Genomic DNA, 19,368 nt, shown 5'->3' on the forward strand with positions numbered 1-19,368 from the left:
TTTATAGGTTACCATTTTAATTAAATAATTGGTTTACTTGGCAAGCGGCACATATTTTATGTTATCTTCAATATAAACATGGGAAGAATCTCTAAGGAGCAGGCATGAGGTTAGAAAGTAAATTTTAGGTACGGTAATGCTGCTTGTAGGATAGATTTTCTTAGAACTGTTTGTGTGGTGCTTAAAAAAGTGAGTGGGTATGCAGATGCCTCTGGTTGTATCCTCTGTAAAGACATTCTCTTAGTCCTTTACTAAGGGTGTAATTTCTGTTGCTTAGTCACATTGTAGTTTCTTGTGCTGCCAGTCACTATACAGGGGCTAAAATGGGAATAGACGAACTTAAAGCAGTGGTGGTGAATTTTTTGGGGTCGGCATATCAAATATCAAAACGACTATCTTGACTCTGCTGGTATGTCTCACACAGAGACCCCAAGCAAAAGAGAAACAATTCTTTGCCTTTTCATTTATCTTTAAAAAAAAAACACAGCCCCAATCATGTGGTGGTGCTGTCTTTACCATCCATAATTACAAAAACGAAATACGAGTAACATTCATTTTTGGAGGCTGTGGAGGCTGCACAGGTGCCCAGCCTTCTTGTGTGACTTCCAGAGTCTGTGGAAGAGCATTCCCAATTCTTGCACAACCTCTGCACCCTCCAAAAATCATGCAAGGAAAGGGCACACTTTCGGGAATATAGGTAATTTTCAACTTACAACCACAAAATTTCTGTGGCTAAACAAGACAGTTGTTAAGTGAGTTGCACCTAGGATCTTTTTTTTTTTTTTGGACATAGTTAAGCAAATGCACTGCAGTTGTTAAGGGAATCATGCGGTCATTAAACAAACGGGGCGTCTCCCATTGACTTTGCTTCTGGAAAGTCAGCTAGAAAGATTGCAAATGGTGATCACATGACCTGAGACACTGCAACTGTCATAAATACCATATTTTTTGGAGTATAAGACGCACCAAGATTTCGAAGAGGCAAATTAAAAAAAAAGTTTTTGCACTCTGCAGACCTCCCAAAAACGGCCTGTTTTTTGTGAAAACAGCCCTGTTTTTTGTCAAAAAAAGGACATGCATAGCCTTTAGAAGGCTTATAGAGTGCTCCTGGGGGCTGGGGGGCAAAAAACAGCCCGTTTTTTGCTCATTTTTGCCCTCCTCAGCCCCCATAGCCTCCTAAAGGCTATGCATGGCCATTTTTGCAGAGTGGGTAGGGTTTCAGGAGGCCAAAAATGCTGTCGCACCCAGATTTTCAGCCTCTTTTTTGAAGGAAAAAGGAGTGTCTTATACTCTGAAAAATACGGTACATGCCAGTTGCCAAGCACTCAAGTTTTGATCATGTGGCCATGCGGATGCTACAATGGTCGTGTGAAAACCAGTCATAAGTCACTTTTTCAGGGCTGTTATAACTTTGAACAGTTACTAAGTGAATATGTCTCTCCCCCCCTCCCCATCTTCCCTGAGTCTTTATGCCTCCCGGGTTCGGGTCGACGCTAGGGCTCAGCACCCCGGACAGCACCCGGGAGTTTGGGGGAGCTGGTAGAGTTCTTTAAAGGAGATTCAGGTTAATGTCAAGGTTCCAAGTAGGACCCCCAACAAAAAAAAAGACTCCGAGGCTTGAGTTACCTCATAGATCCATTTTATTAGAGATGTCATATTGGCACATCTGGGAAAACCCGAATCTGAAAGGTTCCAGGTTTTCCCCACCCAAAAGAAAGTCCAAGCCCTTGCCTAACACCCACATATCCATCACGTGGTCCAATCAGAAATCATCCAAAACTGGAGATGCCACCCAATCACCTCATCGCTGCTGCAGGGCAAGACGTCCTTGACTCTATGAGAAAGAATGTTATTTTGACTATGTATCACCACACTCTCTATCTGTGATGGCGAACCTATGGCACGTGTGCCAGCTGTCAGCTGCGGTGTACATGTGCGTGCTGGTCAGCTGATTTTTCACCCTTCCAGAGGGCCAGGGGAGGCCATTTTTGCCCTCCCAAGGCTTCAGTAGGTTAACCGATAAAAGGGCGAACGACAAAACCGCGCCCGACTAAACCGCGGTGACAAAACTGTGTGTTCTAAAGCGCCCCGACGAATGAGTGGTGAATCGCGCCGACAACAGCGCGGCGACAGACGTGCGCTGTAAAACTAAACCTAAACTTAAACCTAAACCTAACCCTAAACGTAACGCTAAAGTAACGCTAAACCTAACGCTAAACCTAACGCTAAACATAACGCTAAACCTAAACCTAAACCTAAACCTAACCCTAACCCTACACCTAAAACTAACCCTAAACCTAACCCTAAACCTAACCCTAACCCTAACCCTACACCTAAAACTAACCCTAAACCTAACCCTAAACCTAATCCTTAGCTTAAGTTAAATCGGCTTTCCGCCGATGCGCTGTTGTAAAGTGCCCTGTTGTCTCCGCTCTGTTGTCGCTGCACTGATGACGTCGCGGTTTTAGCAACGCGGTTTAGTCGGGCGCGGTTTTGTCGTTCGCCCTTTTGTTGGGTCACGCTTCAGTAAAGCCTCTGGTGGCTTGGGAGGGTGAAAACGTCCTCTCCCACCCCCCAGAGGCCCTCCGGAAGCTGGAAATTTATCATTTCCAAACTTCCAGTTGGCCCGTTGGGGCCATTTTTTCCCCTCCCCAGCCTCCAGAGGCTTTACTGAAGCCTGGGGAGGGGGAAAAGTTATAACGGCACTGAAAAAGTGACTTATGACTGGTTTTCATGGTCACATGATCAAAACCTGAGCGCTTGGCAACTGGCATGTATTTATGACAGTTGCAGTGTCTCGGGTCACATGATCATCATTTGCAATCTTCCCAGCTGACTCCCCACAAGCAAAGTCAATGGGAGAAACCGCATTTGTTTAACGACCGCATAATTCACTTAACAATTGCATTTGCCAGACGTTTGGAAACGATCCATTTCTAGCTTCTGGATGGCCTTTGGGGGGGGTTGGGGGAGGCCGTTTTCGCCCTCCCCAGGCTTCAGGAAATCCTCTGGAGCCTGAGGAGGAGTCACGTGTGCATGTGCGCGGGGGGGGGTTGCGCGCATGTGCAGGTGGGCAGGATAATTGGGTGGGTACATCCGCGTGCACGTGCAATTTTGGCACACCATAAGAAAAAGGTTCACTATCACTGCTCTATATATTCCCCCGTCCCATTTTCCCACAGTAGAAAATGTGGCAGGCCTGAAGTCACAAATATGAAAGATGGTACGAATAGTTGTAAGTTGAGGACTATCTATCGTTGTTGGTGAATGCTGGCCTGTCACCCAAAATGTAGAGGTTCACTATCACCAATTTAAAAGAAGATGTACCATCCCTGCAGTAGTGGGTTTCAAAAAATTTTGGAACCTCTTCTGTAGGTGTGGCCTGCTTTCCGGGTCCACTGGTGGAACCTTTTCTAACCGGTTCGGTAGATTTGACCAACTGGTTCTACCGAATAGGTGCGAACTGGTAGGAACCCACCTCTGCATCCCCCAAAAAACTGTGGGGTTTGTGGTGCAGGGATGGGCAATTGATGATGGTCCAGATTTTGCCGAAAATCCATCTTCCAGCGTCCCTTGTCGTATGTCATGCTCGTTGGGACTGCTGGCAAATTCAGGCACTTGAAAACTGGATATCAATCATGTTTTTCCAGGAGTGAAGGAGTCGTATCAGATGACCATTTTTAAAATACTCGCTGCTGTCCTACACCTTGGAAATGTGGATTTTCGTTCTGAACGTGATGGAGAATCCTGCAGTATAACGGTATGGTTTTTGATTTGTTTTTGTGGGCACATACGGTGCTCGGTACATCAAAGTGGAACCATCTTTAGATCGGCTTTTTTTCTTAATCTTTTGATTAATGCAATGCACATCAAAAAGAAGCAGGGCTTTGATTGTGTAAGACAACTAGAGCTTCCTAAACTGCAAGGGCTTCTTTCAAGAGGGCAGCGCAATTTTTGTGACACCGCACGTCTAATGTTATGCAAAGTCTTGACGTAATTATATCCCGTGTCAAGGGAGTTCCCTTGAGACCTTTAAGGTCTGGGATACTTCTTTATTTCTCATTATGCAGACAGAGCAGGGAGGGAAGGAATCAGTGGCCAGAGTTTTATAAGCTTCAATAAATCCTACAGAGCAAAATGCTCATCCTCTCACTCAACCCACCCCTATTTTAACCAGATAAAATGTAATGTTGTTAGTTGCGAAGGCATGTCCGACCCATTGCAACCCCATGGACAACATTCCTCCAGGCCTTCCTGTCCTCTACCATCCTCTGGAGTCCATTTAAGCTCACGCCTACTGCTTCGGTGACTCCATCCAGCCACCTCATTCTCTGTCGTCCCCTTCTTCTTTTGCCCTCAATTGTTCCCATCATAAGGCTCTTCTCCAGTGAGTCCTTCCTTCTCATTAGGTGGCCAAAGTACTTGAGTTTCATCTTCAGGATCTAGCCTTCTAAAGAACAGTCAGGGTTGATCTCCTTTAGGAGTGACCGGTTGGATCGCCTTGCAGTCCAAGGGACTCGCAGGGGTCTTCTCTAGCACCATAGTTCAAAGTACTCAATTCTTTGGCGCTCAGCCTTTCTTATGGTTCAACCCAGTGGTGAAATCTAATTCTGCCCCCCACCAGTTCTGTGGGTGTGGTTTTGGGGGGCTCATGTGACTGGGTGGGCATGGCCAACTTTTTTCCACTTTTTAAAGCATTTTTTCCCTACCTGTTTGGGTGAATAGACAGGGAAAAATGCTTTAAAAATGGGGAAAAAAGAGCTTCTCATATGAGCCACACGATGGTCGGAAGCTTTCCCCCCCCCCTTTTTAAAGCATTTTTAAAGCAAAAATGCTTTAAAAAGCAGGGGGAAAGCTTCCGATGCTTGCGTGGCTCACAGCTGAGGCGCGATCCTTGGAAGCTTTTTTTTATTACCGGTTCACAGAACCAAGGACATTCGTCCCTACTGGTTCGGTCGAACTGGGCCGAACTGGGAGGATTTCATCCCTAGTCCAACCTTCACAGCCATACATTGCAACTGGGAAAACCATAGCCTTGACTATACGCACTAAAATGTGATACAATTGCTGATTAATCTGCTAGTCCTCAACTTACCAACATGGTTGAGACGCCAAATTTCCATTGCTGAGCAAGACAGTTGTTAAATGAGTCTTGTCCCATTTTTTTGAACTTTCTTACCACGGTTGTTAAGAAAACCACTACAGTTGTTCAGTTAGTGATATGGCTGTTCAGTGAATTTGGCTTGCCTATTGACTTTGCTTGTCAGAAGGTCGCAAAAGGGGATCACTGGACCCCAGGATACTGCAACCGTCGTAAATGTGGGTCAGTTGCCAAATATTCAAATTTTGTTTAACCTGACCATGGATATTCCAGAAAATGGCCATTGGCGTGAAAACCAGTGATAAGTCACTTTTTCAGTGTCATTTTGAACAGTTACTAAACGAATGGTTGTAAGATGAGCACTATCTGTATGTGTTTCCATGATCATCCGCTGAAGTGTTTTCTTTTTTTCTAATTCCAATATTATGTTGTTTTTTAGTTTTTGTATGTTCCCCCCCTTCCTTTTTATCTGTAAGCCGCCCTGAGTCTCTCGAGAGTGGGCGGCATACAAACCTTATAAGTAAAATAAATAAATAAATAAATAAATTTTCAGTTTATTGCAGTCATAGAATAGAGACCAGAACAAATAAAAACACTACATGAATGTCCAATTAAAAATTCTAGAATATAATAATAAATAACAGTTAAAATCTGTGTTAAAATCCAGTCTGTCAATTACACATGGCCTAACAATACTAAAATCATCCATATGCTGTTTGGCCCCAATCCATAAACTTTGAATTTTGCATATTAGTATTAAATTGACTATGGTCCTCACAGTTTATGGATTGTTTGTTTTAGTCTAGGCCCGTGATGGCGAACCTATGTCACAGGTGGCACGCGGAGCTATTTGTTAGGGCACCCAAGGCATTGCCCTGTCAGCTTCCCAATTGACTTTGGCCTTCATTTTCGGCCTCCCTGAAGCCTCCGGAGGACGAAAAACAACCCAACGTGCAAACTGGAAGTTCGGGAACTGACTTCCGATTTGTGCATTTGGGCTGTTTTCCCACCTCCGGAGGGTGAAAAACGGCGCTACGAGCAAACCGGAAGTCTGTCCCCGAACTTCTGGGTTGGCCGGAGAGCTATTTTTCACCCTCTGGAGGCTTCAGAGAAGCCTCCTGAAGTCTCTAGAGGGCCTCCAGGAAGGCCGGGGAGGCCATTTTCACCCTCCCCAGGCTCCTAGAAAGCTTCTGGAGCCTGGGGAGGGTGAAAAAGGAGTCCATCAACTGCCAAAATTGGGAGGAGGGCAGGGTCACCCTCTATGCATGCACATAAAATTATGGGTGTGGGCACGCCTGTGCATGACCCCTCCCTGCGTTCCCCCCATTTTTGGCATGCGATGGGAAAAAGGTTAGTCATCACTGATATAGGCCATGTGTAATTGGCAGACTGGATTTTAACATAGATTTTAACTGTTATTTATTATTTTATTCTAGAATTCTTAATTGGACATTCACTGAGTGTTTTTATTTGTTCTGGTTCTATGACTATACTAAACCGAATTCAAATGTTACAACATGGCTTGCAAAGTTGCGACACCTCCTTAAGAAATAATGCTGTGGCCTGTTTTTAATTCTTAGCCTTGGACATGCTGAGCCGATAAGCAAATCTTATTTTCAAGTATTTGCTGTCCTTAATGATGATGGCGATGACGTTTAATTGAAATGCATCCATGATTCTGGACGGTTGATCTGCCTGCTAATTTATTTAATCAGCAAAGCACAGCAAAATATGAGGCGCAGAGAAAAAGTTTTCTACCGTCTACATTCCCCGCCCAATGCAGCCTCCTGAGGCTCCTTCCCTTCATTTGAGAATTGCCAGCATAACAATTACGTGCTAGTGAAGACTTCTTACAGTAGTAATTCCGACACAATTTGAGTGCAATAAATGAGGATTGTCAGGACTTCCAATTACAAAACAGGATTCCCCTGAGTACAGAATGTTCGCCAGCTTTTTCAATCATGTGCACAATGGTGCCATTTTTAACCTTCCCCCTCGCGCCCCCCCCGTGTTTGTTAATAGTTTACAAAATAATCTAAATCCCATCAAGTTTCTTGCATTGGCTCCTGAGAATCTCATGAGGAATACAGAGATCTTAGGAGATTTGGCATACTTGCAAAATAGCGATTCCTTTTATTATTATTTTTTTAAACCAGTAATTGGAGACCCAATTTGATGTAGCAGTTAAGACCCCCCAGGTCACTGGGACACTGAGTTTTAATCCCGCCTCGGGCACAAGGACAATCACTCACCCTCAACCCCAGTAAGCCTGTCTGTGATGCTTGATCAGGTATACAGGTAGTCCTCGACTTATAACAGTTCGATTAGTGACCGTTCAAAGTTACAGCGGCACTGGAAAATGTGACATGACCCTTTTTCATAGTTACGACTTTTGCAGCATCCCCCATGGTCACGTGATCAAAATTCAGATGCTTGACACCTGGCTCATATTTATGACCTTTGCCATGTCCCGGGGATCATGTGATCCCCTTTTGCGACCTTCTGACAAGCAAAATGGATGTGGAAGGCAGTTTCGCTTAACAACCGTGTGACTAACTTAACACCTGCAGTGATTGGCTTAACAATTGGGGCAAAACTCACTTAGCAAATATCTTGCTTAACAACATAAACTTTTGGGCTCAATTGTGATCATAGTTTTTGTGGTCATAGGTTTCCTGCCTAAGCAGGTGGTTGGACTAGAAGACCTCCAAGGTGCCTTCATTCTATCCTATCCTATCCTATCCTATCCTATCCTATTATGTCGAGGAGTACCTGTAAACAGAATAATGGATTGGGAGAGACCGTGTCTTCATTTTGACTAAGTGAAGGGAAAGAGCTTTTGGTTTTTATATTGTTAAACAATCAAGGTCAGAATCCAATTCTCCTCTACACTATTGTACTTATCCAGGAACCACCCACTGATCCTTGCACAACAGCTTCATAATGCTAACTTTGATGTAAAGTCGCAGGGGAATGTAAACTGGACTACCGGACGTCCAGATTCTGGGGAGGGAAATATCTAACCCAACACAAAAATGTGTGGGTTTCGATGCCACCCACCAGGGCTAATAATCTTTATTAAAGCCATAGTTTTTGTAAGAAGTTGAATAGGAGTTAGTTGCTGCGATTTATACAGGAGGAAAACTTCCAGACTTTCTCCAACTAACAGATATTGCGCTTAATTGGATAAATGCTCTAGATATTAATATATAGACCACTTAACTATTCTTAGGAATCACTGTATTTTAAAATGTAACCTATATCATATATAATTTCTTGAATTCCCCAAACCTTACAAAATTGACTACATCTTTCCATCATTCATGTATCATAGTATGATGTGTTCCTTCTACATTATTTTATTATTGATATCCACGTGTTCTATGCCATACACTATAAAAGAAAGTAATTAGCCAGAGATCCAGAAGGCGACGTCAACCTCCACTGTGTGCTTTGCTGAATCAGATGTCTTTCTTTATATCCTATAGAACCAAGATGAACACCTGCATCATTTTTGCAGATTACTGGGAGTGGAGCACAGTCAGTTGGAACACTGGCTTTGCCATCGGAAGCTGGTGACCACTTCGGAAACCTACATCAAGAATATGTCCCTCCAACAAGCCGTCAACGCCAGGAATGCGCTAGCCAAGCATATCTACGCCCAGCTGTTCAACTGGATTGTGCAGCATATCAACAAGGCCTTGCACACGACGGTCAAGCAGCATTCTTTTATTGGTGTGCTGGACATTTATGGGTGAGCAACAAGCTTTTCGAAATCCTGTTTCTCCACCCTTTTGCATGTATTTGGATCAATCTGGCATTCCCACGTACGCACCAAAGGCAAATTCTTTGTGTGTCCAATCACACTTGGCCAATAAAGAATTCTGTTCTGTTCCTATTCCTATTCCTATTCCTATTCCTATTCCTATTCCTATTCCTATTCCTATTCCTATTCCTATTCCTATTCCTATTCCTATACATATTCCTATTCCTATTCCTGTCCTGTCCTGTGCTGTCCTGTCCTGTCCTGTCCTGTCCTATCCTATCCTATCCTATTGCTATTCCATTCCATTCCTTTCCTTTCTTTTCTTTTCTTATTCCATTTCTATTCTATTCCATTAAATTCTATTCCTATTCTATTCTTTTCTAATCCTATTTCTATTCTATTCCTATTCCTATTTCTATCCCTATCCCTATTCCTATTCCATTCCTTTCCTTTCCTTTCCTTTCCATTCCATTCCATTGCATTCCATTCCATTCCTATTACATTCCATTCCATTCTATTCCTATTCTATTCTTTTCTAATCCTATTTCTATTCTATTCCTATTCCTATTCCATTCCAATCTATTATATTATATTATTTCTTGCATCTTCTCTAGGCAGTGGAGTTTAGTAAGTTTTGTGGTGTGGCTCTTTCCTCTTACTTGCCAGAGCATAAGAGCAACACTTGGAAATTGTAGAGCAAGTTGTAGGGAGGAGTCTCGCATGCTGGCATCAAAGTCAATTTGTGGGTTTGTTGCTTTTTGTCAAATTTGATAAAGCACAGCTGGAGCAGGCTGACTCCTGAGATGCTGAAGTGTGTAATAAGTTGTGCTGTGATCATAGGGACTGTTCTATCCCTCTCTTGTGCACAGGGGAAAGGGTCTGTCCTGTCTCCAGTGTCAAAAGTATGTGAGTGCGCTAATTCTCCCAGGTCGAGAAAATCAATACGGTAGGAGCAGGTGGAACTATTGCAAAGAGATGGGTAGAAATCAGCCCACTTTAGAAGAAGAGGGATGGATAGTCTCTTACATAAGTTGGAAACAAGAATGAGGCACAAAAGCATTTGTTGTTGTTTTAAATATAGATTTTGATCTTGGAAACACTGCACGTTATTCTAATTTTCTGTATATGGCTTCTTACAAAAACTATGGCTTTAATAATAGCAACAGCAATAGCGCTTAGACTTATATACCGCTTCACAGTGCTTTACTGCCCTCTCTAAGCGGTTTACAGAGTCAGCTTATTGCCCCCAACAACCTGGGTCCTCATTTTACCCACCTTGGAAGGATGGAAGGCTGAGTCAACCTTGAGTCGGTGAGACGTGAACTGCCAAATTGCTGGCAGCTGGTGTTCAGCAGAAGTAGCCTGCATTACTGCATTCTAGCCACCATGGCCCGACCAAACCGCGCTCGTCAAAATAGCGGCGACAAAACCACGTCGCTAAAGCCGCAACGTCATCACCGCGGTGACAACAGCGCGGTGACAGAAGGGCTCTTTAAAACAGTGCGGCGGCAGAAAGCCGATTTAAATTAAGATAAGGGTTAGGATTAGGTTTCGGGGTTTGGTTTAGGGTTAGGTTTAGGGTTAGGTTTAGGGTTAGGTTAGGGTTAGGTTTAGGTTTAGGGTTAGGGTGCTGAGTGCTTCGGAAGGCGCGGATTTGCCCTCCGCGGTTATGTCGTCGCGCTAGGGTCGCCTTTTTCCTTAGCGCTTCAGATGCCGTGGATTTGCCCTCTGCGCTTATGTCGGCGCGGATAAGGGCTTTGCGGTTTTGTCGGTGAACCCTAGCCACTGTGCCACCGCGGTTCTTAAAGAGGAAAGAAAATAAAGATTATTTATCAGGAGTTCTTACAATGGTTATGACCTGGTTATGAGCTAAATGGTTCCACTTGTTGCTTGATAGATGAAGCAGGAAGTCTATGATAAAAGTCTATGGAGATTCTCAGTCATCCAGGTCGTGATTGTCCCAAAGGTGCTTTTTGAAGAGGCAAGTGGACTTTCTGGGTTTTCTTTGAAGACGTTTCGCTTCTCATCCAAGAAGCTTCTTCAGCTCTTCTCAGAATCCATTCTGAATCCATTCTCAGAGCCAAAGAAGCTTCTTGGATGAGAAACGGAATGTCTTCAAAGAAAAACTAGAAAATCCACTTGCCTCTTCAAAAAGCACCTTTGGGACGACTATGATAAAAGCAACTGGTGCATCAAGGCCCTTATTGCCACCCTTAGCCAACAAAGTGAAGTGCCTCCAGATTGGTCTTAATCAGATTTATTGAAAGCAATAGCAATAGCAGTAGATTTATATACCGCTTCATAGGCCTTCCAGGCCTCTCTAAGCGGTTTACAGAGAGTCAGCATATTGCCCCCAACAATCTGGGTCCTCATTTTACCCACCTCGGAAGGATGGAAGGCTGAGTCAACCCTGAGCCGGTGAGATTTGAACCGCTGACCTGCTGATATAGCAGTAGCCTGCAGTGCTGCATTTAACCACTGCGCCACCTTGGCTCAGGAGAAGAAGACATCTGTTATGGCGAACCTGTGGCACATTTGCCACAGGTGGCACGCAGTGCCCTCTCAGTGGGCACGCGAGCCATCACACAGCTCACCTTCACCACACATGTGCACGTGCCTCCTGCCAGCCAGCTGATTTTGGGGTCTCTGCCGCACATATGGGAGACGCATGTGCAGGCGGGCTACGGGTGCATGCGGGGGGCAGGGGGCTCATGCGCACATGGGGGCAGGGGAGCGGCACCCCCCCTCACGCCCCATTTTTGGTTTCAGGAAGGCCTGCTAGGCCCAAAACGGGGCACGGGGGTTCGCTGGCATGTGTGGAAGGAGCACAGGGGGGAGTCATGCATTCATACGCAGAGGGGTGGGGCACATTGCATTATGGGTGTGGGCATGTGTGTGATTTTGGCACGCGAAGACAAAAAGGTTAGCCATCATTGGAAGTGTAAAAAAACACCAGGCACTTTTTATCATATGTGGTGGACGAGCAATGAAGCAAAAAAAATATTGGAAAATGATTCAATTATGGTTAGAACAAATGGTGGGAGACCAAATCTTGTTTAAACCAGAAATTTCTCTCCTAGGTATAATACCGGAGGGGTTTAAGAAAGATACACTTTATCTAATTATACATGTACTAACTGTGGCACGCATAACTTATGCACAATATTGGAAAAAAGAAAATACGCCATCAGAACTAGATTGGCCTGTGCGGAAGCAGATAGGCTGACTCTCGAACTTAAAAATAAAGGGGAATCAGAATATTTTTGAAGTCTGGAATAGATTTTATGACTGGCATAAGACCAGGTGACAAGACTGGAATAAACTGTATAATTGTTAAGGGTTGAGACTAGCTGTATATAATGTGAATGTATTGTCACTTCGACTTCGCAGTACTGCATTGTTTTAAATATAAAAATAATAAAAATATATTGGGGGGGGGGGGGCGGAAAGGTTAGCCATCACTGGGCCACATAATTTTGGAGATAAGTACCTTATTCATAATAAGGATGTTAAAGCTCAGACAAAATTGGATTCCTGTTCCTGGGCACAGAGAATGCCACTGCGGGATGTATCCTTGGAGAGAACTCCCCTTTCCCTTCTCTAACAGCATGACATACAAACATTTGTTGGAGCCATTCGATAGGATGATAGCTTGTGTTTTGTTTGCTGAGATCCAAATTTGATTCAGATGAGTGACTTTGGGAAGTGTTAAGTCAGAATCTCTGGATGTTTCAGCATTAGATTTCATACAGTAGCAGGAAGCAATCGGATTCCTACTTTATTTGACAGTAGATAGGAATCCGATCCATTAAAGCAAAGCCCAGATCAAAAGTCGTAGTTGAAAAGAACGCGAGAGTATTAAACTGTATCTCGAGAAAGACATTGTGTTAATCGACTTCAAAACAGGATGTTGCATTTCCATTACAGCAACATGCTTAAAAACCATAAAATGCAATGGTATTATCTTAAAACTTTTTGTTTTCCTTGATTGGTTTCAGTTAAGTTGTTACACTTCACAACAGAGGAGTACGTGGCTGTATTAAATACGAATTTGGAGTTACATGTGAATCTTCTTAAAATGGCAGTGCAAAGCTATTTTAAGCCCTTTATCTATAGGGCCTAATGAAAGCTGTCTGGTACTTATGCCTTCATCGTCTGATAATCTTTCATAGTTGAATAGAAAGAATCTCATTTTCCCCCCTTTTCATTCTTCGACGTTTGCTTGGTATCCAGTGGTATTATTTCTCTATAGATCTTGCTCAGGATTTTATCAGACCAAAAATAATAAACTATTCAAACTTGTCTCAAGATATTTTAATAGTGTTGTACCGATGCTGTCAGGTGCTCTTTCGTTTAATAATCAAGAAAGAAACCACTCAACTCCATGCTTTAGAATTAAGTATACTTTTACTAATTACAAACGATGAGTAGCAAAGCAAAGCTGAGTCTGAGTAAAAAGGCGCAAAAGCAATAGATATCATGTATAATTCAATCCCCTCCCCTTGGCACCCCATTTCATAGTCCAATAATAATTCACCCAACCGTCAGGTGGGAGATGTCTTCAAAAAGCATCATCAGGCTGGAATGCTGGAAAGTTAGCCTTGGCGGGAAACTCCCTTCTTCCACATGCACAGATAGATGGTCAGGACAGCTCCTAATAACAATCCTCCAATACATAATGATTCCCCTCCCAATTACCATGCCCCTCCCTCCCCGTTTCAATGGCAGCCGAAAAGCAGCAGCGAAGCAGAGGCTGACAGATGTCTTCAAATTATTATTATTATTATTTATTATTATTTGGTTTATTTGTATGCCGCCCTTCTCCAGGAGGGACTCAGGGCGGCGAACAACTCAAAGGGGAAAGGGAACATAAACACATAATTAAAATACACGAAAATCACACAGCCATACCAGTCGAGAGGAGAGGGGAACTCATCAACCCCAGGCCTGCCGGCACAGCCAGGTTTTGACAGCTTTCCGGAAGGCCTGGAGAGAGGTGAGGGTCCGGATCTCCACGGGGAGTTCATTCCAAAGGGCCGGAGCTGCTACAGAGAAGGCCCTCCCCCCGGGTAGTAGCCAGATGGCATTGGCTGGTAGACGGAACCCGGAGGAGGCCGACCCTGTGAGATCTGACGGGTTTTTGGGAGGTAATTGGCAGCAGGCGGTCTCTCAAGTACCCAGGTCCAATACCATGAAGGGCTTTATAAGTTACGACTAGCACTTTGAAGCGTATCCGGAGACCGATCGGTAGCCAGTGCAGCTCGTGGAGGATAGGTGTAACGTGGGTGTACCGAGGTGCACCCACAATCGCTCGCGCGGCTGCATTCTGGACGAGTTGAAGTCTCCGAATACTCTTCAAAGGCTGCCCCTTCTCTCTCTCGCTCCCTCTCTTCCACCCTCCCTCTTCCTCTCCCTTGCTCTCCTCCCCGCTCTCTCTCCCCCTCCCTCCCCCTCCTTCCCTCAAGAATCTGTTGCAAATAGTTCATTCTAGACTTGGATTTCATATGGTAAAAATGTTAGACGGTTGGGAAGCACTTAAACATTTTCCCTAATTCCTTGTTACTGTGTCATTGTGAGAAATTTAAAATTATGGTTCCTATGCCCAGAGACTAGGTCGGTGTTCTACCCATTGAAATTTGGAAATAGGATAGGTCTCTAGGACAGCCGTTTGGTAGTCTACTGGCTTTGTGGATCGGTACTGGCAGTGGGAGAGGAGATGGTTCCATGTAAGTGCTGGGCGAGCACGGGCACAGCTCCATTTGTGCAAGTGGCGGGCACACACGCTGCTTGAACAAATAGAGTTGCATGCATGCACACACTCGTCCACTGCTTGCCCGGCCCAGTTCTGAATGGGCCACAGCCCGGTACTGAACGGTGGCCCCGGGGGGGGGGGGACCCTCTGCGCTAGGAGACAGTGAGTGATATTGATGGGGCTGTTAGCCTAAACGTTTCTTCCCCAATATAATGCTCCCCAAATATATTGGAATTACAGCTCCAAAATTGCATCCTGTGATAGCTATTCATGCATCTGTAGGATTCTGGATTGGGAAAATTTAAGCTAAGCTCTCGTTGATATTTCTAAACTGGAAGTAATTTTGATTTATCGACCTCATCTTAATAACTCTCTCAAATCGGATTCCCAAGGTGGTTTATAAAAATAGTACAATAATTAATCCGTAAATATGAATTATTTTTTTTCTCTCCAGAAACTCTTCTTTAAATCCTTTTTTAAAGAATATTCTTTTCTTTTGCAGGTTTGAGACCTTTGAATATAATAGCTTTGAACAATTCTGCATCAATTACGCCAATGAAAAATTACAGCAGCAGTTCAATTTGGTAATTTGGATTGTAAATTTATGTTAGTGTCTTTCGGGGTGGAACCAAAGAATACAAAGATATACAAAATGTGCCTTGACTAAAATGTTTTAAGAATGTAGTAAATGAATAAGATATAGGAATAACTAACATGTTCATGAAGTTTGTCTTGCAAAAGGGATTAACCGACTCTATTTACATTACATAGAACTGCTATTAAAAAGCAAATAAATTTTTAACGAGCTCTGTTTACTAGATGGGAATTATGTGAGTTCCCACTGTGAAAATGCGTTGATTTGCAAATATTGTCTCAGCTGAAATCCTTTAAAATAATATTTCAGATTGGGAACCCCACTATATTTGCATTACATAATGATATAATAATTTTATGAGTGAGCTAGATATTTTCTTTCAACATAATCTTTGAGAGTTCCTCAGTTCCTTAATAAATAACCAAACATTATTGGAATACCAAGAAAAAGCAAATTAAATTTCCTTCAATTTAAGTACGGCAGATTTTTTTAAAGTTATGCCCCTATACCTAGTCCCATGAGGTTCCACCACAAAACCGCGCTCCACTAAACCGCGTCCGACTAAACCGCGTAGCTGACGTCATCAACAGGGCGACAACAGCGCGGAGACAGAAGCACGCTGTAAACCCTAAACCTAAACCTAATCCTAAACCTAACCCTAAACCTAGCCCTTAACCTAACCCTAAACCTAATCCTAACCCTTAACCTAACCCTAACCCTTAACCTAACCCTAAACCTAACCCTAAAGCTAACCCTTACCTTAAGTTGAATCGGCTTGCTTTCAAAGCGCTATTTAAAGCGCCCTTCTTTCTCCGCGCTGGCTGTTGTCGCCCTGTTGATGGCGTCAGCGACGCAGTTTAATTGGACGCGGCTTAGTCGAGCGCGGTTTTGACGGGTCACGGTCCCATGATGGTGAACCTATGGCACGTGTGCCTGAAATGGCAGGCAGACCATGTCACCCGGCACACATGGCCCCGCCCATTACTCTCCTGCGTTTCTGGCATACATGCGCACACGATGATCCGCCAGTCTTCGGGTGTGTTCCAGTACCGTAAACGGGAAGAACTGGTCTTCTGATTTCCAGGTGTACATGTGTGCATGCGCGCCGGCCACCTGATTGTCACGCACGCATGCATGCCAGAAATACGAAGAGCTGCTCGGTGCGCATGCGCGTGCTGGAAACAGGAAGTTCCAGTTTCTGGCAAGCACATGCGCACTGGGCAGCTCCTCTTCCGGGTCGCTTCCCCGACGAGGGCGCACCCTCCCTTTTTAACACAGTGCCAAAAAGGATCACCATCATTGACCTAGTCCAGTGATGGCGGACCTATGGCACGCATGCCACAGGTGGCATGCGGAGCCATTTGTTAGGCTCCAGGCTCCAGAGGCTTTATAGGAGCCTGGGGAGGGCGAAAAGAGCCTCCTCCGCCCCCCTGGAGGCCCTCCGGAGGCTTCATGAGCTTCCCTGAAGCCTCCGGAGCACAAAAAAACGGCCCTATGGGCAAACCGGAAGTTTGGGAATGGACTTCTGGTTTGCTCGGAGGGTCGTTTTGACTGCTCCGAAGACTTCAGGGAAGCCTCATGAAGGTCCTTGAACCCTCTGGAGGGCTTCCGGGGGAGCAGGGGAGGTTGTTTTCGCCCTCACCAGGCTCCTATAAAGCCTGGGAAGGGTGAAAAAAGCATGCAAAAATGGGGGGTCCGTGCCTGTAGTGCGTGCATGCGCACTGGGGGGGTCGCACATTGCATTATGGGTGCGGCACGCCCGCACACGACCCCCCCATGTGCTCCCCCCATTTATGGCACGCTGTCCTAGTCTCTTTTTTAAAAAACACAATCCTTAGCACTATATTCCCGTTCAGTGGTGGGTTGCGTACCGGAGCCTGCCCGGAGCACTGGGTACCGTTCCGGTACGGTGCTCCGGAGGGCCCACCCTTCTGAGCACCTTACCTGTCCTTTAAGCCTTTGGCGTTTCTGCGCATGTGCATGGCATGTACGTTGCCTGCGCAATGCTCCGCTGAGCACTGGGACATTGTGGAGGCATCACAAGAACGTACGGCGCATTTGTGTGCCATGCTCATCCATGTGGTTGATGCCGGGCCCACCACTGTTCCCTTTACTTGGAGACTGTGTTCCTCAGATCTTCATGATTTTTAGCTGTTTCCATTCTACAAAAGTTCTATAAGTTTGATCTCCCCTGTGGCTTTTTTGATAATTTCCAATGTTATTTAAAAAAAAAAACAAAAAAAAACAACTCTACTGATTTTCTGCTTTATTTTGCTCATTTTGCTTCCTATTGACTTTGCATAGTAATTAAAAAGTCCCTAAAAGCAATTCTTCACAGCAACACATATCGCACCGGATTGACAGATAGGGTGAAATATTTATTTTAAGATATTCATCAATCCTTGCGAAAATTCTGTCTGCTGCTGCGTGTTTTCTTAATAGCCTAATACATTATATCTTCAGATCCTTACAAGTGATTCATGTTATAGCAATTCAGCTATTACTCGTGGGTGATTTCAAGTTGTTAACAGTCCTATCCTTATGTGTAGATTTTATGCATGTGTTTAATTTTTGTTCTACTATAATCTTTTTTGCATTTATTGCAATACAAAATACACGATCCCTGATTTTTAAAATTGAGCATGACTCCATATCAAGGGTCAATCCAGATCTCAGTTGCTGTTGCCACTGTGCCACCAAACCATAATAACAGCAAGATTTAAGGTGAAATCTGCTGTTTTGATTTCACTGTATGGCTTCTTATACTTCCTCAGTTTTTGTGGAAACACCCTAAAATCAAGAAACTTTATTGCATACATACAGCCCTCAACCTACAACCACAATTCAACCCAAACTTTCTGTTGTTGAGACATTTAAGTATGTTTTGTCCCACTTTACGACCTTTTTGCCTCGGTTGTTAAGTGAATCACTGCAATTGTTAAGTGAGTAACACAACTGTTAAGTGAATCTGGCTTCCCCATTGACTTTGGTTGCCAGAAGGCCACAAAAGGGATCACATGACCCCGGGCCACACATCAACTGTCATAAATATGAACCAGTTGCCAAGCATCTGAATTTTGATCACATAATCATTGGAATGCTGCAAAGGTCGTAACTGTGGAAAACGGTCATAAGTCCCTTTTTTCCAGTGCCGTTGTAACTTTGAACGGTCACTAAATGAACTGCTGTAAGTCGAGAACTTCCTGTAGTTAAGTGTTAACTACAAAAACCTTTTTTCAGGTTTTTGTTTTAAAGTGCAGGATACCTATAGCTGAGTAATTATCACATGCATCTAAAAGGATTAGTGTGTTCAAACAAAAATGTTCTTGCAGCTTTAGAGAGTAATAGATTTGATATTCTGAGATGCTTAAATGGCTCAGGATTTCATTTTATTTTCTCCAATTCCTTTTTTTTCCTGCCTTTTTATTGCATTCAGTATAAATAGCCTGTAATGTGCAAAAATTATAAATGCCCAAAGAAAGTTACCATATTTTTCGGAGTATAAGACGCACCTTCTCCCCCCCACCAAAAAAAGAGCGTGGAAATGTTTGTGCATCTTATACATAGAATGCAGCCATTTTTGGTCTCCTGAAGCCCCGCCGCCATATCCCATTTTTGCACAAAACGGGCCGTTTTTTGCAAAAACAGAGGCTGTTTTGCCTTCCTTCAGCCCCCAGCAGCACTCTGCAGGCTTCAGCAGGGCTGGGGCAAGACAAACATGCCCCTGTTTTTGTGTAAAAACTGGCCATTTTTTACAAAAACGGAGGCTTTTTTGCCTTTCCTCAGCCCTCAGCAGCACTCTGCAGGCTTCAGCAGGGCTGGGGCAAGGCAAAAACGGGGGCGTTTTTCCCCCATAAAAAATTAAATCTGGAGAATAAACAACGAGCTATATCCAATATATTCTAAGCTTTTAAACAGCCAATTAGGCTCCAGTGATTATAGATAGTCCTCAATTTACGACCACAGATGCTGGGGAGGGCGAAAAAAGCATGCAAAAATGGGGGGTTGCGCTGTTGGGTTTTGCCTCATTTCACAACCTTTCTGGCTCGATTGTTAAATGAATGAATGCAGTTGTTAAATTAGACCACAGTTGTTAAGTGAATCCGGCTTCCCCATTGACTTTGCTTGTCAGAAGGTCGTAAAAGGTGATCACA

General features: G+C 44.0%; 1 protein-coding gene across 1 annotated transcript in view; it reads left to right on the plus strand.

Annotated features, from left to right (window-relative positions):
• LOC116506258 (unconventional myosin-Vb-like) overlaps nt 1-19,368 on the plus strand; it is a 276,128-nt gene that overhangs the window by 177,511 nt on the left and 79,249 nt on the right. The window contains 3 exon segments of the mRNA XM_032213906.1: nt 3,651-3,760; nt 8,590-8,855; nt 15,122-15,203. Of these exon segments, the coding sequence (XP_032069797.1) occupies nt 3,651-3,760; nt 8,590-8,855; nt 15,122-15,203 (458 nt within the window).

Source organism: Thamnophis elegans, chromosome 3 (genome assembly GCF_009769535.1).
Source record: "Thamnophis elegans isolate rThaEle1 chromosome 3, rThaEle1.pri, whole genome shotgun sequence".
NCBI lineage: Eukaryota > Metazoa > Chordata > Lepidosauria > Squamata > Colubridae > Thamnophis > Thamnophis elegans.